A 23,981-nucleotide genomic window follows, 5' to 3' on the forward strand; every position below is an offset into this window, starting at 1 on the left:
TCTATTTCTAGAAACTACTCCTATTTACAAAAACAGAAAGAGAAGGGTAAGACTCGCCAGCAGCTGCCAGTCCCAAAATTAGAAAAACGAACCACAACTGCAATCCATGTAACAACTCTCAGTAAGGATAACTGGAAATCATAAGGCTACTTATTGCAGCAAGGGAAAACTACATGAAAGGAAGTGGTGATAACATGGCTCCCACACTAAGTCCCTTAAGATGTCACTTTCAATATTTTTTTCTTCCAAGACCAGCCTACAGCAGGTCAGAATTTGCACCATTATTTTAGGTCCCCTGAGGGACGGAATTTTTTTGTTTGTTTTTTTTTTTCAGAGGGGTGAGATGAAGGGGTGGAATCTGAAAAAGGTACTAAAAGCAAATTTTGCAAAGGAAAAGAATGTGTTAGTCTAAGACTGAGAAATATTAGTACAAGAAATATAATCTTCCCTGTTTGTGGGGCCATCATGAGCTCAAAATCCACCTAGACTTAAAACTATCACAGAAAAAAACAAACAAAGAAAAAAACTAAAAAGTCAAAACCCAAACTTTCTTTGCATTCACAGTGAGAGCACGTATAGACTGATACCTGCATATGCATGTGTGTATGGGCATAGGTACAAATACATACATTCATCATATGCACACTACAGATGATTTCTTACCCACTACCTATGATTTCACTGTTTTTTTCCAAACTTAATACAATCCTTGCAAACAAACCACTTTATCTGAATATTTTGGTTCCATAGGCCGTGGCAATTTTAAGACAAGATGCTAAATCTGAATGGAGCTTAGGTAAATTTTCTCAGGTGTTTATTCACATGAATACATATATTTCTCATTTGGCTACTTCAAGACAGATGAAAACAATTCCAAAACATGAGTTTTGATAGTCCTTCATAATATTTCGGACAGCTGTATTTTTATTGTGGCTGGTCCTTTTCCCTATTTTTTTGTCCACTAGGTGGCACAATTTATATTATTTTCTTAAACGATGTCTTTTACTGGCCAAAATAAGATCTACACTGAAAAAAAAAGTCCGTAATAAGAAGAAAAAATAGCACACTGCCTGAAATCCAGAAGACTATCACCACCCTCATAAATGAAATATAAAGCACGTGCATTTAAATAAACTCACACACCTTATGCACATATTTGAATTCTTTTAAATATCATCCCCATTTCAGTAATTTCACTCCTTGACTCTTAATGAGTACTTGCTATCTGTTAAAATAGGATGTTCATTGCCTTGTTATAAAGTTTCTTTAAAATAAGTGAATCAGGCTTGGCTACATTTTTCTCTATAGCTCCTGGAGAAACATGCTAACAAAACAGATAACCCAAAATGGAAAATGAACCTCTTAAACAGCAAAACTTTTCCTGTAAGGGTTGGGCACCAATTAACTCTGAGTGAAGCCAGGCTACTTGCATTGCACCAGCCTTATAAAGAGGCTGAGAATTGTCTTGAGAGAGTCATGCTCAGGAGGTTTGAAAGGAAATGTGACAAGATATGTTGCTGATGCAGAAAGCAAGTAGCCTTACCAGAGACAGTACTAATGTTCAGAAGAAGAAAACCAGATAGTTCAGTTTCCAAAAGCCTCAGATAGCCAAAGAAAAGCTCCAGACACTCAAGAAACTGTGATAATCCCATAGCTTGGTTGCCACTAGGTTTGTAACATTATCTGTGGCTGGAGTCATAAGAAATGCCCATAAATGTCATGTCAAGAACTCTCCCTTCAGCATCAGCTTTTCCAGATAAGCTTATTCTTAGGTGCTCTTTAAGGGCATTATAAAATTTTCTTACTTTACTTTAAAGTCTTGCAGAAAATATGCATTGGCCCAAAAAAAGGGATTGTTAGAGGACTCAGTTCCATTTCAAACACTGCGACTGAGAAGCATCTTATAATTCATCTATTCATTCATGTTTAATTCATATTCAGAAGATTCCTGTCATTACTCAGCCCTAACCAAACCCATAGACCCCAATGTGATCACAGACTTACTCTTGTCAGTAGTTCATCCATCTCTGTCACCAGAGTATCCAGATTTTCTTGTGCTAGCTGAAGAAGTCTCTCTGGTGCTCGCTGAGGGGAAAGCAAATGCTGTTGGGGAAAACAGGAAGGAGAGTGAAAATCTGTATTTAATGGATCTCAGTGCTTACAAACATTGCAGAGAAAAAAAGAATTCAAACTTTGGTTTTCATTACAGTGTGCAACTCCCTTTTGTCATTGACTCGTGTCACATCCACCCAATATACTTTTCAGAGGAATTTTGACAGCTTACATAGTTCAGTGGAGAACCTATCACTACAGCAGTGACTATACAGTATATAAAATACCTAACTACTTTATGGACTATCAGCACGAACACCATTTTATTTTTATGCAACATAACTTTTTGTGTGCCTGCAGTATAATTCTTTGCATATAAGAACACAAATTACAGCTGCAAGTTTTATTTATTGAAAGATTTAAAAATAAATAACTATAATAACTACTAATCAATGAAAGCAAGTTTGAAGTAATTAAATCTTGAATTTTTCTTCTTCCCTGAACATGTTCACAGCCATATGTTTGAATAGATTCGAGTACAGTTGTACTGAAGCCCTATTATTTATGTTAGTGAACACTGTGAACATACCTTTAATTCCTGTGTCCTGTTCTCAAAACCCTGCAATATTTTATATGGAGGAGGCAGTGGACCACTAAGGTTAACACTCAGGATCATCTGGTTTATCCGATTGAGATCATTAAGAAGGAGTCCTGTGCATTCGTCATCACACGCTGGGGGCAAGGACAGCAAAGTTTATTTATTCCTTTTGAGTTAGAAATTTTATGGCATGCATACAATTCTGTGAGTGGTAACACTAATTTCAGATAATTTACCCTAAAAGCATAACGTGAGCAAAAATGGTAACAACAACTGGGGAACAGGAAAGACATTATTGCTTAGGAACTGATAATGGGACAGTTTAATATAAAACACAAAGAGCAAAATTAGTAGGCTTATTTCCCAAAAAGAGAAAATAATGAATGTTGCCCATTATGGACCAGCCAATATAAAATCCTAAATTAGACGAGCAATGTGGATGAAGTTTGAGAAAAAAGAGCACATAATTTGGAAAATCTAAGGAGCACTTTAAAGAGTACAGAATGGTTGTGGATTTGAATGTAAGAAAAAACTAAAGAAATATTATAATTTACATACTTTATGCTCACATAACAGGTATGGCCAACCGTGCTAAGCTTGTGGGGACAGTAGAAAGAGTCCAGGTAAATATGAACAATTTTTTCAAATACCTGTTTTTCTCTACCTCCTTTCATTAACCAGCTTGTAAGTTTTTCATTTATGCTTCTTTCCTTGCAAATACTCTCCAGCATGAAAAACATTAGTGCGTGCTGCACATACCAGAAGGAGTTTGCACTTTTCATCCCACTGCTTTTTTATTAAGTATCACAAGAAATTCTGGTAAGCTTAAAGTCTTGTATCATTTATGCTGCAGACAGGAAAATTCTTCATGCTTCAAACAGAGCTGTGGAAATGCCTTTCTGTTTCCCTACATAAAGATGCTATACAAGACTGGAAACCTAAATAACATCTCAGAAGACAGAGGAAACTGTGAAACAAGGAATTCACAGGTGATGTTAACAAATATGGAGGGTTGTACCTAAAGTTTTACGAGTCTGTATTTCAGCAACAATCCTAGGGAGCTCATTGGCTGAAAAAACCCACTAAACATGTATGTTTCTATAGAAAAAGAGAAGTAATTTTCAACAGAGAATTACTTTTTTCCCCCTAAAATCTATTCTTCATGTAGATAAAATCTTTTCTATTCTCCAAAGTTTTCACAGTTATCTAAAAGTGGTTCCTATTCTGTTGGTTGCCTGTTCAATATAGCAAGGAGTTGAGTCAAGTACAGAGAAAAGCAGAGGAATGAATAGTAGTTTAATATACCATGAAACTCATGTGATGATTGAGACAAGAGAGATGCTGGATAAGTGCAGTAAAAAGTGGGTGCAGAAAGCTATATACTGTTATTTTAAGATTTCCTTTTGCATTTTCATTGCTTCCATTTGCAGGCTTCATCTTCCTATTTCACAGTGTTTTCTTACATAAGTTAAACTGCACTGGAACTTCTCTGCAGTTGTTAACTGTGAGCATGAGACATTCTGTTTTATGTTGCTATGTGAAATATATTTTAAAAAAGCTTATTACAATCCCAGCTCTTGTCATCCACGTGCTTGCTTTTAGAAGTGAGAAAGAATAAAAGGAAAAGCAAATTTTACAGCCAATTGAATATTTTATACAACACCTGTTCTATAGCTGGTCAAGAAGTTAAGTAGATCTCATAATAATTTTGCAGGATATAAATAAATAATGTTGGACCTGAAAGGAGATGAGTTTTGTTGTTTGTTCTTTGGGTTTTTTTATTGTTTCTTTTGGGGTTTTTTGTTTGGGTTTTTTTTTTTTTTTCTGAGACATTATTTCACTTACCAAACAAGCTAAATTTAGTCAGCCTCAAAACTGTCAGTGGTTTGCAATAAAATGATACAAATTTGCTCTATGTTAAAGAGAAAAGCAATTACACAAATAAGAAAAAAATTAACAGCTTATGAAGAGACGAAGTATTCTCCATTAGTCAATAACCAATAAATGAGCATTCAGTACGAATTAATAATTGTGACACAATAATCAGGTTGAAAAGAGGAACTACACCAAGTAGATAAACTGCGATTACGCTACCCTCATACGCAGTAAGAGATGTACTGTAGCAACAGGAAATATTCCAAGAGTATGATTGTATTTTACAAGACTAAATACTTCTTTGTCTCTCTACAAAATTGTCAGTATAATTTTATGTCTAACGTTAGCAAGTGCACCACTAAATTCAGATCACTGCACCAGTGCAATCATTTAAGAGGCAAATCATGCAGGCAAAATTACAAAGGAGTCCAGCAAGCAACTAGTGCAAATTATTGTATTTTCCACTGTCACCAGACTTTCCCATGCACAGTAAGTATTTTGACTTACCTCTTGTGAGAAGCATCTCCAAAGCATGAAAGCCAAAGAAATGTCTTTTTTAAAAAAATCGCTTGAGTAATAAAAGAGACCTTAAGTTTATGGACATCTAACCACTTATTCCACCTTACAAAGAGAAGATAATGTACAATGAAGGAATTGCATACCTGAGACACATTGTGTACCCCCATTTGATTGATTATCTAACACAATTTTTCTTTAATAGCTACACAGTTATTAAGATTTAGAAGACTCCATTATGACTAGGAATTTTTTGGTCTATGGGCAACCATACAATCTCTGACATGAAGTGGTATCCTATGATAGTGACTCTTCAGTATTAGTTTCCTGTTGCTTCACAGTGTTAAACTATTGTTAAGACTCATTAATCTGTAGACTGTTACCCCATTTTTCCTATTTTGGCACTAGTTTCACACCAAATAAGAAATATGTCCTCCGCTGCCCCCCAAAACAGAACCCCAGTAAGGAGCTGGAGGCTTTAGTTTCCTTGCCAATGCTGCTGGTTTTGTGGAGTTTGCATGATGATATGTGCTTAAAATCTGAGGAAATTCAGATCCAGATCAATGTCTTAAGTACTGACTCAGGTTGGTTTGTAATTCTCATTATTAAGAAAGACTCATATGCTAGTTCTGATGCACCCCAGTAACTTGTTGGGTTTATATAGTGCTTGAGTTTGACGAAAGAAAATGGAATGTGGGTCTAAGCCAAACGGGAGCTCATGTATCAAAAAGAGGAAAAGACCAAAAGCTTAGCAGCTGCTAGGCCAAGTAGGGTTGCCTGGCCCTTATTGAATTCATGCAGACAGAGAAGCAGGGTGTCCAGAAGAGAGGTAAGCTTAATTTTTATGGCTGTGTCATACAGGCTCAGAATTTCCACTAAGCACAGAACAAAGCAGAAGTTCCAGGCTTCATAAATCTGGTGTTACACACAGTATTTTACTTTTCAGCTCTCTCTATGAAGGCTTGTAATAACATACTCCTAGCTCCTACTAAATTAAAGACTGGGTAGGAGATAGGAGATGTATCTCTTCACAGATTAGTCAAGATCTGCCTCTATCAGAGACAGCATCTCTGCTTAGTTCTCAATTTGGAAGATCGTGGAGTCGTTCTTTATTTTAGAGATTAAATCTTGCTTCTGCCAGGGCCAATGGCTATGATTTCCCTTTTCCTGTCTTCCTACAGAACTAAGTGGCAACTGGGAAAAAACTTCCTCTCAGTGCAAGCACCAGTCTACTTGCTGTACAATTTGCGTGTCGAAGACATGGTATTAAAGGAATCTGATTATATAATTTTCTCCTTCGAACAAAATTGAATGCTTATATTCATAAAGATATAAAGTTGTTGACTGCAACATGGCTGAAGGTCCATTTTTTTACCCAAGACTGAGTTAGAGAAAAATTCCTAACAACGAAATATGTTCGATCTCTCTATACCATGATTGTCTCCTGTTCTCTCAATCTCATACAGCAGCACCGCATAGACAGCTTTACATTTAGGTTTGTACTTGATCCCAAGGAACATTTTTGACAGGAACATACATCTGAGGAAAGGTTTGTAGTTTGTAATGCAACAGAGCTCAAAATATTGAAGCCAATTTTTTTTTTTTTTTTTTTTTTTAAATCCCCATTGCAGTTATCATTGGTGCCCTGTGAGCATTCAGGTGAGTTCTGGCTTGTTTTATGTTTAAGAGTAAAGCCTCAAAGCTCTTACTAAGATCACTTTTTTTTCCCCTCCTTAAACACTGCACAGTAGCAAGCACGGTCACTGTTCCAACAACACTGCAATCTAAGGTTCTTCATTTTATGTACCACAAACTCTATAACTGAAGTGGAATGTCATAAGAGAATTACTAATATAAGAAAATGCATGATTGCTACAGGCTTGATGCAAAACCCCTTGTAGCTCCTTTCCACTTCAGATTTCTAAGGTCAAAGCTCTTTGGGAAAGATGAGGAGAGAGCATAAACATGCTTTGGCTTCTTTATATATTTCTGGTATGTATGTGTAAAATATGCATCAAGCAAAATCTAATCCTCCCAGCCTGTTTGAGCATGTTGCATACAGATCAACTGAGATGAAGCTGTATGCTCTGGATCAGAATGGTAGAGTTTAACTAAGAAAGTAGAAAATATATTTTTTCAATACTGTAGTGATTATATCTACTTGATGTATCTTCAATACTGTAGTGACTATAGGCCAGTCAGCTACAGCCACTTCACAACTCTCACCAGAAAACAACATAATAATTGAGAAATACTACATTGAAAATGAGTGATGCTTATGGGGGCATCAATCAGGTATAGCATAATTAATTTGTAGTTAGAACTAAAAATAAGAAACTGTAAGCATTAGAGGAGATTTGGAAGAACTTTTGTCATATTTGAAAGTACACAAGGATGTTGGTAGCATTATTTAAAATAGTTTGTAATAATGACTACTTTTCTTATTGGCTACTGGCTCTTTCAAAAGAGAAGGGGAAAGTGAGCCTAAGAACTGGACTACTTGAGACCAAAAATTACAATGAAGTCTTCATCAGTAAAGTATTATGAATATCTGTAAATAACAATCTAGATGGTCTTTTCAGCTGGGGAAATAATCCATTTTATTGCCCATACTAACACGAAAACTTTAGAAACTTCATGATGTATGGAAGATCATTCAGACTCTTCTATTGCTTATCAAAAAAATCTACTTTTGGATATAATTTTCCATTCCTTAATGGCATCCTAGAGAACACAACATTGCTCTGGTCTAGGAATACAATGGAAAGTCAATTCTGCCATCTACCTGTGATAATGTTTCCATTGTTATTTAGGAGTAAACAAATTCTTCCCCTTTCTACAGTGGCTTGCAAAAATATATATATATTCTTTATCCATTCTACCTGTAAGCTTTCTGAAATACAAGTGTTATAACACAGCACTAAAAAGTGGAATGCACTAAGCAACTGCAAAATGAAATGTTATGAAAAAATCTGGTAAGAACCTGGCAAAGCAGATTTCTAGCTACATCAGAAATAGATCACTTTAATGAACATACATGCTACCCCAGATTTTTTCTGTCTTTTCACTGCAAATTCCACTCTAAAGTCTTCAGAATACTTATGATAAGGGATATGTTAAAATATTAGTGCTAAATTTAAGCAATAATACCTACAAGATGGTTGATAAAACACCTCCATTGGGATTTAAATGTGTATTATTTAGCTTCCATGTCATACTGTGTGGTGACTTTCCATGAAGTTTTCAAAAAAAACCAAAACCAAAATTGTTATTCAGATGGTTACTAACTGCTAAATATTCAAAATACATTTTCACTTCCTACATATTAACATGCTAACACCAGACAGTTTAATCACACTAGGTTTTATATTGCTTACTAGTACACTTTTTTCAAACATGGGTACTGTATTTTCATGAATTTTCTTTAAGCTAGATCATTTTAGTACCTAAGTAGGGGTTCTTCACACTTCTGACAGCTACAATGTGATTGCAGTATTCGAAATTGAACCCTGCAAATGAGCTAAAGCAGGTGTATGCAGACAGCTCATTTGAAATATTGAATGCAAGCAGGATTCTGCATACAGCTCTAATTTTCTGTTCATTGAAGGTACTTAATCACTATTATGATTACTACTGAGGTTTCGTTACAACTGCAGCTAGTCAGAAGGAAATTTTGAGTATTTTTGAAGTGGTTGATACACAAACGTAAATGTGCATTGTACATGGGAAAAATTTTCTCAGCTGCATTAAACTCACATTGGAACAGATAAATGTTCTGGGATTAAGGAAGGTTTCCTCATAAGGTATTTCTGTTTTTTGGTTTTTTTTTTTATAGTACAATGACTATTAAAGCACAGTGGAGTCTGTAGAAATCAATCCCTATCAGAAGAAACCAGATATACTCTGATGCCTGTGACATACTGGGCAGCATTAACCACAAAAATTTGCCACCAAGTCTTTGCTTGCCACACTACTGTCTGCCATAGCCCCTGTGCCCACTACATGTTATGAGGGCATATGATCTACCATTCCCTGAATGAGTAAAGGCAGGTTTGGAGTAATATAGAGGTTGAGGAACCCTTGAACAAAAGAAAAAACATGCAGTGAAATCAAATGGATATAAAGTGTCTGCCGAAACATTTAATTGCAGTTTTTGCAATTTATGGCATGGATGCTGTTGATACGATGGCTGCAGCAGCAGACTGGTTCCTGTGACAGTGAAGATTTAAAGTACCTTCCATCTCTTTCTACAGGTCACTTCTTGTTTTATGACCAAAGCAAAGAAATCTTTTCATTTGATTCCATAATTCTAGCAATGACATGTCCACATGCACATGCAAAAGCCTAATTTTATGGTGAACACTGACTATTGAGGTAAAGTAAAAATGTTGCTATAGGGAATGCAGACACATTTCAACACTGGCACAGAAGTATGTTGCAGTTAAATCAGAGATTATAGCAAACCACATCTTTCAAAGGAAAAAGGTGGAGAAGTTGATTTGAAAGATTAAGAAATATTACGAAACACATCTTTTCCCATTAAAAGTGTGGATTTTCAATGTTATTATCCACACAATGAAATGGTCTGAATAAGAAATTGGAAAACCACTACAAATAAAAACTTGCACTTATGCTGTTTTGTATAAAGAAACTGACATTCAGGATATCCAAAAGAATTTCCAGAATAGTGATAAGGTAGATGACTGGTAAAAAACCATACTAAGTGGTGACTGAGACTGAAAACATTGGCTAGTACTGGAAATAATGTAACACCTATTCAGCATACTGAAAAATTTAGTCATTTTCATTCAGATGCCAGCCTAAAAAATTCTAATTATAAAATTCTGTAGCTGTAATACTTATGGACTTAACTCATGATTACAATTCTCCTTGACATGTGAGCCACAAACGGAATTATTATTTCAGCAAAGTAGCTGCTTCCTCTATTTGCGTTAATTTTACTGTTGTTTAAAATAGAGCTTAAGATATATGATAGTTCAGAATTAAGGCCTGAACTACATCACACTGCAGGATATTAGATATTAGAACTTCATTTCCCTTAAGTACACCAAGCTTCTCATCAATGAATCAATGCCATATTATTAATAATATAGAACAGAAGTATTTATGTCTTCCCCAGTAATCTTTCTATACATTTTAGATGATGACTTGCACTTGGAAATCAGAACTAATGCAGAAACACTGAACTCAGCAGTCACATTTAAAAGCTTAGTACTGCTAAGCCCCAATTACTCTCTGAGAACCAATCACAGCATTTGAGTGAAACTGTTCTGCAGTTTGTAGTCCCTGGCCCTACACGCTTAATCTCTTCCTCTTCGACCACTCAAACAAATCACACATTTCATTCTTGACTGACATGATACCTTCAGCCATTTTTAGCATTTCTTAATTTTCTGTATTCTTTCAATTTGCTTTTTAAATGTTTCCAATTTGCTTGAGCTGTACCAGCTGATTTTAATATTAGATAGCTGTACACCCCTGGGTATTGTAGTAAATGTACTCTTTGAAAATCCATGCCTTTTCTTTTTTTATCTGCTTGCCTTGATATCACATGTCCCTCACACAGGGTAAAAAAACCCCAACAAACAAAAAACAAAACTAAAAAACCCCAACAAACCTCAAATGAAAAAACTCCAATTAAAGTCCTATAAAAGATAAAAATCAGGGAAAATATTAAAACCAGGTCATTGTGCCTTGAAAATATAAGAAATATTATGTACTGTGAACTTGCTGAAACCCTATCTGTATTCTATTTTAAAATGAACAATGATGGTTAGGGGAAGAAAACATAAAAAAGGATTGCAATGAAATTAAGTCTTACTCAGTTATGGGGGATGAAGGAGAGGAAAATGCCCTGTTTCAGTCAGGATTTACTAAGTTTTCTAGAAAGTCTTTTCTCCCCAATTAGTTTTTAAGATATAAACATACAATCTCACAGGAAATGAGACAGGATAGAGACACTATCCAATTTCATGGAAAAAATTCCAAACAATAATAGAAGACAAGACATTTGGTATGTTCAAAACTGAAGATAGGGCACCAGTACTGTAAAAGGCAATGGTGTTTTGGGCTACATGCTTTCAATTTTAAATAAAAAAAGTTTTTTGCTCCTGGATATATCGTACTGTCATTCCCTATGTCTTTTAAATAACAATGTGTCATTAATGAACCAATATGATCAAATACAGCTTGGCAGAACCTTCTGTGTGACTCATGGCATAGAGCACTGCAATTCTTGGTTAAATACTCAGGACAGCATTATTTTGTATTGCTGTAGCAAATACTGCTGTAGCAGCAACAACTGTTAACAAAACTGCAGATTTCAAAAAAACCCACAAAAAGAAGTCCTGTAAAGCTTTGTTGTCCATTTTTAGTGAGAATATTAAAAAAAAAAGAATACCAAAAGAAAAGAATATCAACCTTGTGAAAAAAAATGGACCAGGATGCCAAAACAGTAGGAAACCTAGCAACTATTTTAAAAGAAACCTGTACAACTGACTGATGCAGAAGTAGAATTAATTTCTGAAAAACAACAAAACCAGTCAAAAATTCTCAGAAATTACATTAGTATACGTACAAATGCACTTCATGCCATCACGTGCATGCCGATGCTCACACCCAGCACACTTCCACCCCGTGAATCCAGGCTTGCAAGTGCACTGCCCAGTGACAGGGTCACAGGGGACAGGCAGGGAACCGTATCGATCGCACTCACATTCCTGGCAGGATCCTCCTGGAGTCTGTGGGTTTCCCGTGTAGCCAGGAGAACATCTAGACATTGTAAATACAAAACCACATTTGGCCAACTGGTATGCATAGTGTACTACAATGAATACTTGGCAAGAGTGTAATATATAAACATTCACTCATGAACCATGAGTAATTCTCTGGTGCTTTATGGCTCTGTGCATTTGCAGAAGAAATGTTATAAAGTTTCCAATAAACTGATAATAACTTTTAATGAGGACATGGAACAGTCTGGGTGGAAGAAGTATGCAAATGAGATTCTATAGCCTTCACAGTTTTCAGCTAGATTTCTATTATACCACAAAAAAATTTCAACATTAGTGATATTTGGACTACAGACCTTTTTGTCTTTCACAGTCAGTGCCTAGGAGGGCATAATAGTCACCAGAATAAAGGGTATGAGTGACATTAAGACACTATAAAGCATGGTACCTAATTTTAGGTAAATGTCACATTTTTCAGTTTACCTTGTGAGGCCCAGGGAAAAAAAAAAAAACTACAAATCAGAAAGACTTGGACTTTCTATGATTTTATGAATATCTGTGGTATAAATAACATTATCAGTTTACAGTGGGTGTACGTCTTTTATGACTGAGTTTTAACAAAGAGAAAACAGCTTATCTGAAGCTGTGTATTTAAATATTAGTAAATATATATTTATAGAATCCAAGGACATGGCTCTCCTTCATGTCTTGCATGCCTTCCACTGTCCCTCTTTTTTCTTTTTCCATTCATCCTACCTTTCACAGTACTGGCCTTCATATCCAGGTGGGCATGCAGTACATCGGTAATCATTAGGTCCTTCAGCAACACAAGAAGGGCTAAAACTAAAACAAAAGCACATAAAAAGCTTTTTTTACTCTATTGCATCATTTAACTCTAGTCAGCTGTGGTAAGTTCCACTCTTAATGTAAATGAAAACATCTTCATATTTGTCTAGAAAGACATGGGAGAACTCTCCTTTCTGTTAAGAATTTTGTGAACGCCTTGCTGAGGTACTTGCACACTTCGGCAAACACATGAAGGGTAGAACCAAAGAGGGTTGGGGATGGAGAGGGGACACAGAGGGGATGGAGACAGAGACAGCCATTGTTGCAGACTTATGTGATTTAATGATGCCATCACTGTGAATAAAAGTAATGGGAAGGATGTGAAAAAAAAAGAAAAATGATTAAGATGCTAACAAACATTCAGCCTTTCTAGTATGATATAATTTTAATTTGAATAAAAGGAGACAAACCAAAAAGAGTTTATTGAAAGGTAAGACATAAATAGGGAGAAAGAAGACAAAGACAAACATGTAGCATTTTCTCAAGGACATACTGAAGAGAAAAGACTGGCCTACAGAGGTAAAAAAACCCCAAACCTAAAGGCTACCTTCTTCACAGTCAGGGAGGAGTCATATTTTAATCACAGAAGAAATCAGATTATTTTTACTAAGCCTTGACATAGATGAATAACTAGTGACTGAAGTTCATACCTATGGGAACTGTGCAAAGCAATATGTTGCTGGAATATTAAATGCATTAAATGCCTACACAGACATCTAAAACAAACAAACACAAAAAAATAAACAGTAGGTAAGGGAAAAGAAACAGAACTAAATATTAAAATTATTCAATACTGTAAAACTGTTACAGCTCTTTCTGGAAAAATAACCTGAAAAGCACAGATGTGGCTACTGGTGAGCCCAGATCTCCTTCTTTGTACAGTAGTCAGCATCCTATTCTAACGTGCTTATAATGCATTAAATCCATAATGCTTGAATGAGTACATAAAGTAACAACTTTGCAAAAATATGTAAACAGATCTGTTGCTCAAAAATTCATTATCCAACACATTTTCAGCTCTATAAAAATAAATCTACACCTCCACCTCAGGCTCTCTGTTCTTTTCTTTTCCGGCTCACGTTTGAAGTTGACTTCTGATCATATAGGAGTATAACAACAGTATTTAAAAGCTTAGTGGAGTTTTTTTTTTAAATTTCATGCATAAAAATAGTTGCAATATACTCATTCACAAATATTATCATGCCAGTCATGACATAAGCTAATGGGTTAGCTCAGAAGCTATCTGCATTTCGTGCAGATCACAATAACTTGACTACCATACAACAGTTGCAGGTAGTTAGATGTTTTTTTCTTAATCTTGAAGAGCTTTCACTGAGCTGCACAACACACACAGATACAAGGTGTGATATCCTAATTTTCCACCCAATTATGTAGCTTTATGGAATTAATCTATCTCACCTAAGCCTATCCATTAAGAAGATGGATCACACAGGTAGTCTCGGCCAGCTGTTCAGGCATCCACTCTCAGCAGCGTGAAATGGAGACACACAAACACATGCACACATTTGAAATATCTCCTCCTCAGCCCTCTCTCAAATGGTCGTTTCCTTCAGTATTAACATAGCTGAGATGTCTAGCTGTCTGTCCCTGCATTTACTCTACAGGCACCAAAATTATTCAAAACTACTGCCATCAGAAGTAGAAATCTCATCGACGATGTTTAGAGATAATCTGAGTTAAGCTCTATAAAACCCAAGCAGTTCTGCTTCTGGGCATACTCAGATCTGACTTGTCTCTCCACAGCACTAAGAAACTGTATGCTCATGATGAAGTTCATTTACTAATTTCAGAACAGGTGCTGCTCTCTCATCTCCTATGATGGTTTTTGAACAAAAAAGCCTCATGATGACTTTGATGTAAGAATGATATTAAAGGCCCTGACAACATCCACAGCCATGCAGACCAGGTGGCTGCTTTGCTTACTTGCCCTTCCTCAGGCTGCTCAGCAGTTTGAGTGAGTTCTCAGGATGTATGTACTACCTGGAGTCCACACAGGTCTCAACTGTAGAGCACATCAGCAGCACCCACTGCCTGTGTTTTATGTTAACTTTCAGACAAGGTACTGAAGTGATTTCTGGAGCCCAGTATGGAGAATCTGTCTAAATTCTTGTAGCTGGTGAAGAGTCCTGCTCACTTTCTGCTGCAACACCTGTGTTTATGAGCAACTGAAAGTTCTTAGGTTTTAGGAAAAAATAGGATTGAATGATATTTTCAGCACTTTCTACTTCCGGTTAGTAACAGTTGGGGTATTTTTGCTGAGATACAAAGCTGAGAAGCCTCTCAGCCTTGTTCTTTGTAACTTGAATGTCCTTTCCTGATACTAGTAGGTAAAACACAAGATGAATTGGAAAGAAAATATTAATGAAAAAAGAGTACAATTCAGAAAAACATAGAGTTAAGAACACATTATAACTTACTGAGACAAAGGGTATTTCTTTAAGCCCCTTCTATAATTGTTTGGGTATTTTCAGATCAGTATTTACAAGGTTTGGAAGTCTTCTTAAGAACAATTGCCACAGATAAAAAAAATCATCATGTGTTTAGCAACTTAACTTTGAGAAAGGGATTCTCTCCTTCAAAATAAAACTCAGACGATACTGAAAGAATAAAATTAAGGAAAAAGAAGAAAAAAAAACAACCCACACTCTCTGATGTGCTGGCTGAAATACTCACACAAACATCCTAAAAGCACAGCAAAATTGTTTTAAGGAACATTTCCAACCTTTGAAGAGAGCAATCATGAAACGCAAACCTTTTCAGAGCAGTACTAGGGTATGATTCCAAAATTCATTATGAGCATTTCAGCAAAACAACAAACAAATCCCAAGTGCTAAAGTATCGTCTGTGGGTAATAATAAGGAGACATTGCAGCAAGGCTCATTAGCATAAAGCAACCAATAAAATTTATGCTGCAATAAGTATATTGCTTTTAAATTATTCTATCTTTCACAAATTGCCTAAAACTCATGTAACATTAAATAAAGAATCAATAAATTCCACAGTGGAGCAAGAAAGCCACTATAATACATTTATACCAACATAATATATGAGCTCAAGACTTTTTAAAGCTCCCTTGTGGCTTTATTGTACTTGAGTTCTGCTCTAGCTTCATTTGTGAGAATGTCTTTAGAACACACATTCATTATTTGTCAAGCAATGTATTTTCTAGCACTTATTAATTTATTCATCACAAGTTAGCAAGGGAGCAATTTCTGACTTCCAAAGGAAGATCAATTAGCAACAGTAGGTATGAAGTTTTTTTAGTATGGATTTCATAATGTAGTTCTCCTGTAACCACCTGAAAAACACAGTGAGGCCCAAAATAAGTTCTTGCTTTCTGGACAGGTAATTTTGCATCAAGAGTTTACTTACTTATTACTAGGAATGGTCAGCGGACAAGCACAAGGCTGGCAGTCATCTGGAGAGCCTTGGACAATGCCATAAAATCCCAGAGCACATCTCTCACAGTGGTGACCAGCAGTATTGTGCTGACAGTTCTGCAGAGAAAGGAGACATGATGAAAGCTGTATTTGAGAATTTCAAGAAAGAAGACAACATTTTATTCCCAGCCTCAGAGATTCAAACTTATTTCAAGTCATAATTTCTCTCTCCATGATACGATTCACAATGGAACTGCTTGTTTAAGCATCTGTCAAATGCCTGTTGAGTTATATATGGGTTTACAAGAATAAAGACAGGAGGCCTGTAGCTAGCCAGATGTATCCTACAGAATTTCTTATACCATTCATCCTTCCATCCCTTTTTTGTTCCAGGGGTTGAAGCAGAATAAATAATAAATTAAAATTCAATCTTACTGTATCTAGTCACATGTGTTATTACCTATAAAAGGGTTTAGTGCCCAACACATGGTACATTACCTCCTTAGTTAGCAGTTTTTCTTTTTACACAAGTAGTAATTCAGTGACAATAATGCACTGCATAATCTGAACTCTAGAAAATCAGATTGCAAATCTTTGAAGGTAGATGGTTTCCTTTTTCAAACCCCTTTTAACTTTGGCATTTAAGCTATTTAAGCAAAACGAAATTAAAATATTGCCCCCCCCCTTTTTTTTAAGATCAGTTACACAACTTATATGAATTATGAATTTTACTTCATGATCCACCTAGTGCATGAGTTCAGAAATCCAATACCTGACAAATTGATGTTTCAGGGTCACACATAGTACTGTGTCCATGACACTGGCACAAAACACAGGTGCCTAAGGGCTGAGCAGGTGTCCTTCCTGCAGGTGAAGATGGAAGCCTATAAAATCCTGGAGAGCATGACTGCAATAAAAAAAGATGCAGAAGAAAACAGATCATTATAGAGTGCACTAGGTATGGGGGAGCACTGCAAGCTCATCTTTCCAATCACCGGTTTTTACAAGTTGTGAAAAGAACCCGACAGTCTTCCAGCTGTGTTACAAACTATATACAGTACTTTACAGATAATAAGAGTCAGGCCTAATTAGAAACATGGCTGAAAAATCCCTGGAGCACTCCACTGGCACCAGGCATTTCATATTACAGCTTGAGAGACCTTTCATTCAGATGCAGAACACCTCACTGCTCTCACTGTGCATCAAGCATCATTCCTTTCATTTCTGAAGAATAAGGTTTGTTTCTGAAATACATTTTTTCCATGGACTATAGAGAGTAAGCATGAGGATTCTGTTTTCTTCACCCTTGGTGATTTTTTTCAGCTTTGACAAGCTAATATCTGCCTACATACTGCCTGATGGATAACAAGCAAAAGCTGAACAATAATAATCAAAAACCTGGCTGCATTATTTATAGCTATGTAATTTAAAGACCATAAAAGTAAAGAATTCAAAGTATTAAAGGGTTTACATGTCTTGGGACTATTAGCCCCAAATCAAATTTATCTATCACTAAGTCTCCTCTACCCTAGCTTGGCAATAAAATTCTGAGAGCGACCCACAAATTACTAGCAAAGCTGACATGGGAAAAATCAAACACTTGATCTTTATTATTATGCAAATGTATTAAAATGTCTACATAGCTCACAGAAAGCACTCAGTTATGACAGCATAAAAATACAAACAAAAACATTTTGAGGGGTGAGTGCCTACAGGCATGTCACTTTTCCCCTGTATAAATCCCTCCACCCAGTGGTGCTAGGAGCCTGTGAAGGCTCTGATGAGGTAATTTCCTAGCGTCGACAGCAAAATGGAAAGAATCTCAACAGTACACTTTTCACACAGCAATAAAATGGATGCAAAAGAAAAACAAAGAGAATCTAAAGTAACTTTTTGCAATCAAAAGCCCGATTCTTCAATCAAGCAGTAGCTGACATCTTAGATTCTACTCATAAGACATTGCTCTGAGACTTTTACAATCATTGCCAAAACCTCCAGGAGCCTAAGTTACGGGAAAAGCATAAATACAAATATTTTCTTTAGAACCACAAAAAAAATAATCCCATGCTTTTCCCCCTTTATTTTGACTCAGACTACATTAAGATCTCTGAAGCACAGAAACAGTCTATCTGCTTTTGCATGGTTTGTGAAGAATTCCAATTTAGATAAATAATCTCAAATAGAAGTAATTTTTTTTAGTACGATTTCCTATTTTTTCCTCCCTTTCCATCTCCAGAAGAATTCTTGTCCAAACATAAGATTGTATAAAGCATAGATTTAGAATCTAAGTAGTGATAAATGGTGCATCCTGAAACATATCTTTTTTTCTGACATCCTATTGACACGTTTCTCATCTATTTTGATCTGAGCATTTATGAGATGAAATGGGACACACATGAAAGATGAAGATGACTACATTTTTTTATTACTAGTTTGAAAGTTTTTAAGAAGTAGCCATTAGGGATACTTGTACCATGTTTTTTCAGCCTTCTACAAGATTAATTTAACAACAAGAACAAAAAAAAAGGATATAAAAGTAATTTGTAGTAAAAAGAGTTGTGCACATAATACTCACAATGCAATTACAGAATAAATCATGAAATAGATACATATACGCTGTTATCATTACCTAAAAAAAATGCCTGGGAATCAGATACTTTTCTCCTGCTGAAATTAAATAGAGCACACCATAACCTACACTGAGCACATTAAAAATAAACTAAGTTATGAGTGTGTCAGGACTGCACAATTAAGCCCAAAGTATGAAGGCTGCAACTGAGACATTTACTCTGACCTTAGGTGGGTATGAATTAAAATAAAGTTCTAAATACATTATAATGTTTTTTTCCCTGAAAAATATATTTTTTTACAATTTTTTTTTTTTAATTTTGTACTGAGCAGCTGCTGTAACTGTTGATTTCTCATATGTGGCTTTATACACACTCAGGTGTATGGTCTTATTGAAAAGAGAATGCCTTCATTCCCCTCCTTCAACATATTTCCTATGAACTCACTGCTCCTGTTGCCTCATTAACTGTAGAACACAATCACAGGCAACATCAGAAAGGAGCAGAGTTCTTGCAGATAACAAAGCACCTTTCCTTGCATTTACTGACTCAATTTTTTTTTGCCCAGTATTAATTTGGGGTAACCCTGCATAAGATCCCAGTTAGTCAGGATATCTGAGGGATTTGCAGAACAGTCAAGGTGTTGCTTCCTGCTGCTTCCACCTAAGAATTGCAACAAAGCAATTTGAAACTGCTAGTGCTGCTTAGAAACAAACCCACAATGTTTTGCACGTGGAAGGACTTTCAGTCTCATCATCAAGTGTGCAAAATATTAAAAAAATAGTAAAAGATATAAACTTCTACACTGCAGTTGACATATTAGATCTTAAAACACTGTCTTGGTACCTATCATGATACATTTTACAAAAGTATACGAGTCAGCTGATTTTCTATATAATTTGGGTGCTTTTGAAATATGCAATCTTCAGTATGAAAAATGCTTGGAACCCACCTACCCCCCCCAAAAAAAGGACATATGAAAGGACCACCAAATTCATGGATCAACATTTCTCCCATGTCCAATGATTTAGAAATTTGCCAATAATTCAACTGTTCCTAAGGACAAAGCAAAATACCCTATTTGGACCATGTTCCAGAATTTCTGCTCCTCTTTACAGCCATCTGATTGCTTATACAAAGGGAACTGAACTGTGCCAGGAGGCAAGCTTTTGTGTATGGGCTGAGCAAGATCATCTTTGCTCTTAGAAGATATGATATTTTAATGGTATTGTGTATTATGGCCTCATCATAACACAACAACATAGTATAAGCTATTGTACACATTACACTGTTGCTGTTGTACACATAGTATTATACCCTTATCTGTCCATAAAGACTTGATCAGTCAACATCAGTGACACAACTAAGGCTCAGAGATGCTGACCCAGTTATAACTCCCATTCCTGTATTCTAAGTTTTTTCAGTCATCACCATGGTTCCAGTGACATATGTGCCTAAAGCACAAAAAAGTGCTTCAATTCCTTGTGAGAATATCCTTGGGAGGTACTTGATAGAGAAGGAATAGAAGTAATTAAATTAAGGGAGAGTTGTTGCCAGTTAAATGAGTTCACACTCTAATTACTTATCACACCTTCCTAATGAATGGACCAAAGAAGGCATAAAGACTCTTACTGGAAACTAAGTTAGTACTGTACCTCACAAGATAAACCAGAATATCCCAATGGGCAGTCACATTCCTCAATCAAATAAGCCTGAGGAGTCATCCCAGACACAGTGCCGCCTTCAGCAACTTCCATTGAGATCTCGGAAATCCTGGAAAAAAGGAGCAAACATCTCTAATGAGATTACCCAAGCACTAACTCAAACCCAGCTAGTTCATAGTCAGCTAACATGGGAGAAAATGGATCTTATTTGGCAGTCTGCAGGCTTCTTGATCAACAGGAGACAAACGGCATTATTTTTGTTTATCCTAAGTAAGCAATAAAGCTACCACCACTGCCAGCCTCATTTTCCATTTTTTTTTTTTTTTTTTTTTTTTTTTTTGGCAATAGCAGAACTAAATTGTCTCTCCTGCTTGATTTTCTCTTTTTTAAATCTCTTTTCAGCCAAACTATTAACAGCTTATATCTGATTCTGTATTTGGAAAGAATCATTAAGAAATTGAAGTCACACACTAAATGCAGTTCCAATTAATGATTCTCAGAGGTACAGCGATAAAATTGCTCACTAAATGAGCTTTTAATGAGGCAAATAGTTAAAAACCCCATATAAATCTATCCTGAGCAACTTAATAAGCTCTAGACCAGTCTTTAAAGATATTGGACATTTGCATTTTAGCAAGAGTTTTAATATCTGTAGCCAGATATTTTTCTTTCCCCCCCCCCTTAGAATCTTTTATAAACATAAACAAACAATTAAAAGCAAACAGAAAATCCTACTACAGAAGCATCAGATAAGGATATGTTTCATGGTAGAACTTCTGACATTTTAACTTTCCAAGCATTTTTGTGATTGTATTTATAGTAATAATATCTTTGCCTCTAAAGCACTCCCCATCTTTCTGGCGTGTCTGCTGGCCTGCCAAAGAGGCTTGAGACAGAAAACAAACATAGTATCTACTGCAATACACTTAATCCTAATGTATTACAATGCTTCTCTTTTAGCTTTCTTCTTTATTAATTTGTTCGTTTGTTTTCAAAGTTTCTTTAAATGAATGCTATGATCTGGAACCCTCTTACTGTCTTTGAAAAACAAAATGAGTAGAATAGTGTAAATCTTAAAGCTTCAAATATATTGCCAACCCAAAAGAAGATTTTGAAGAATGTGTGGCTTATTAGCTGAATAAACAGCACTAATGCTGCTGGAGTCTGTTCATTGTTTGTCTGCAGGGCTAAAGCAGAGGGGCTCATGAGGAGCTCATGCAACTGCTCGCCTCCTCCTCATGCTCATAATCCGTCCATCTATTACCAAACCTTGATTATTGAGTCCATGAGTAACACTCTTCTGTACATTGATGTATAGGCATCAATGTCAGAATGACTTTAGGAAAATCAACTGTCCACTTAATCAGATTTTTGTGGTTGAAATGAAGTGACGTGTCTCACACCTGATGCTACTTTGTGTCAACGCAAAATTCCCACATCCTCTAGTAAATTCAGCACTGTGCTCCCCTCTTACTACCTGAAGAAAAGGGTTCAGTGTAGCTGGGAAACTGAACAAAAAAAAACCCCAATGAAACAAAGCCAGGTAAAAGTAGAAGACTGCAAGTAAAGAGGGCAAAACCATTCAGATCCAATATATCAATGTAAGCTTATACTCTGAAAATTTATTAGAAAAACAACATGAAATCTTCCTCTCGCATCATCTTCAAGGCTGAGGTAATGGTCTGTGTGCTGCAAAAATGAACTATTTATTGTCAGAAAGCTGTATTTACATAATAATAGTCTGGGACCACAAATGTACCTGTTTGTGTGAAAATGTTACTTAAGGAAGGTCAGGCCTGGGTGATTCTTGGAACAAGTCTAATAGGCAGCAGTCCAACAACTGCTACCTGATCAGTGTCAGAGATATTGAAATAATTTACAGTCAAATTGAAAGCATACTTCCAATTCAAACTCATTTATTATCATGGCCCAGTTGCCTAAGAAGCAAGCCAAAATCTAATAAAATAAATTTCATTTTAAAGCAATGAATGTGAAAACAAGGGCAAAAAAATGAACAACCTAAGAGAAAAATGCTTAGCTTTGGATTCTGTGCAGAAATCTCTAAATCACTAGTAATGCTTCAGCTTTGAAGCAGAAACAACATTAGTATTCTGCTAAACTATATAGCTAATACAGCGCTAATGCTAGAACTTGATTTTAAAATAGGCTTTTCCTCTAGTTTGTCACTTATTTGCAGCTTTTAAATTCTGCAATTAAAATTAAGGCACTATTAAAAACCTCAAAAAAATTTTAAAAACCCTCATATATTTAATTTCCTCCTCCCATACAGTTTCTTTTTCATTATACTTTTCTACTGCGTACAGTCAGGTAGAAAGAGAAGCTTTATTAGTTTAGAACAGTGCCTTTATTTAGAAAGCACAACACATTGTATTTAAACAAATGTATTATTATAAGTTGCTTAATTCAAACATTTGTTTAAAGCTGAGCATAAATATTGTCCTTGAGAGGGTCTCGGATTATTTTTCATAAAAGCCTTCAATTTTTACACAAGCTAATATTCCACTAACCTTTAAAAGCATTTGGGGGTGATTTATTTTGTGGTCTTAAGCAAAATGTCCTCTCAAATAATTCAAGGTGATAACTTGAAAAAAATAATAATGCATTCCTGCTGTTTATTTTCTACTTAAAGTCTCAGATGCCATGTGATTGAGTTTACCTACTATAACTATTGTAATAGAACCACTCCCAAAGACCAAATATGTTATGATATGCAGGGTTATGGTTTCAGATGGAAAGTTACCAGAAAGAACAACTCTTAGCTAAGTGAACTGTAAAGCCCTTCTCTGTTCTTTGTGTCATTACTAGGTAGCCTTGGTAAAATGGTGGTGTGTTACAATGCAGGTCAAGTTCAGTCACAATGGTTATATGCATCTCAGAACATCATCATGAAAACAGAGGTTCATTTTTGTGACTTAGGCTGCTTGAGATATTGTTCAGTTTTAACTACAGCTGACCTAGGATCTGTAATGCATAAAGGAAAGGGAAGGGAGAAAGAGATACTAAAGATGGAGATGCTTCTTAAATTTTCTATGTCACATTGGAGTTACTTTCCTATCTTTTTCCATGGAAACTCTGTGTTCTTCTCATACAACAGGCAAAAATTGATTTTGCCTAAACTAAATGAAACCAATATAAAACATTAATGACACCTGCTGTGAATATTTAGCATCTGGGAGAACAAGTTTGATGAATACTTTCTGTGAATTATATACCATAAATAGAGAAAACAGCACTGACTGTCCTTTCTATCACACAATGATGCAATGTTGCATTGTATCTGTCCTGCTATTCTCCTTCATAAATTCCAAAGGTCATGTTCTTAATAGGCCTATTTGTGACCTAGAAATCTAGAAATAATTTTAGCCTATCACTTTTATGACAGTCATGGAAAGGACCCCCGGAGGCCTTTGGAGTTTAACTCAAATTACTCTTGCGTCCTTACTAATAATTTTTTCTTGCAAGGGATACTGCAGATTAGTTAAAAACTTTGAGGAACAATTTCTGTGATCTATTTTAGTGCTTATTTGCTCCCAGAAATTTTTCTCTCTAGTCAAATGCAAATCTTTCCAGCTGAATTTTAAGCTCATCTTTTTTTGACTTACCCACCATGGCAACAGAAAACTGTTTCTTTTTTTTGTTTGTGATAACTAAATCTGTTTTTTCACATATTATCTCAGTCATATTATCTG

General features: G+C 35.7%; 1 protein-coding gene across 4 annotated transcripts in view; it reads right to left on the reverse strand.

Annotated features, from left to right (window-relative positions):
- LAMA2 (laminin subunit alpha 2) overlaps positions 1-23,981 on the reverse strand; it is a 347,870-nt gene that overhangs the window by 87,894 nt on the left and 235,995 nt on the right. For 3 of the 4 annotated variants that reach the window (XM_071740967.1, XM_071740966.1, XM_071740969.1), the window contains 7 exons: positions 20,263-20,380; positions 16,813-16,947; positions 16,033-16,157; positions 12,550-12,636; positions 11,640-11,833; positions 2,642-2,784; positions 2,005-2,103 (listed from right to left, as the gene is read on the reverse strand). In XM_071740967.1, coding sequence (XP_071597068.1) covers positions 2,005-2,103; positions 2,642-2,784; positions 11,640-11,833; positions 12,550-12,636; positions 16,033-16,157; positions 16,813-16,947; positions 20,263-20,380 — 901 coding nt within the window. The remainder of the gene's footprint in view (positions 1-2,004; positions 2,104-2,641; positions 2,785-11,639; positions 11,834-12,549; positions 12,637-16,032; positions 16,158-16,812; positions 16,948-20,262; positions 20,381-23,981) is intronic. The other variant, XM_071740968.1, reaches the window with a different exon arrangement.

Source organism: Heliangelus exortis, chromosome 3 (assembly GCF_036169615.1).
Source record: "Heliangelus exortis chromosome 3, bHelExo1.hap1, whole genome shotgun sequence".
Lineage (NCBI taxonomy): Eukaryota > Metazoa > Chordata > Aves > Apodiformes > Trochilidae > Heliangelus > Heliangelus exortis.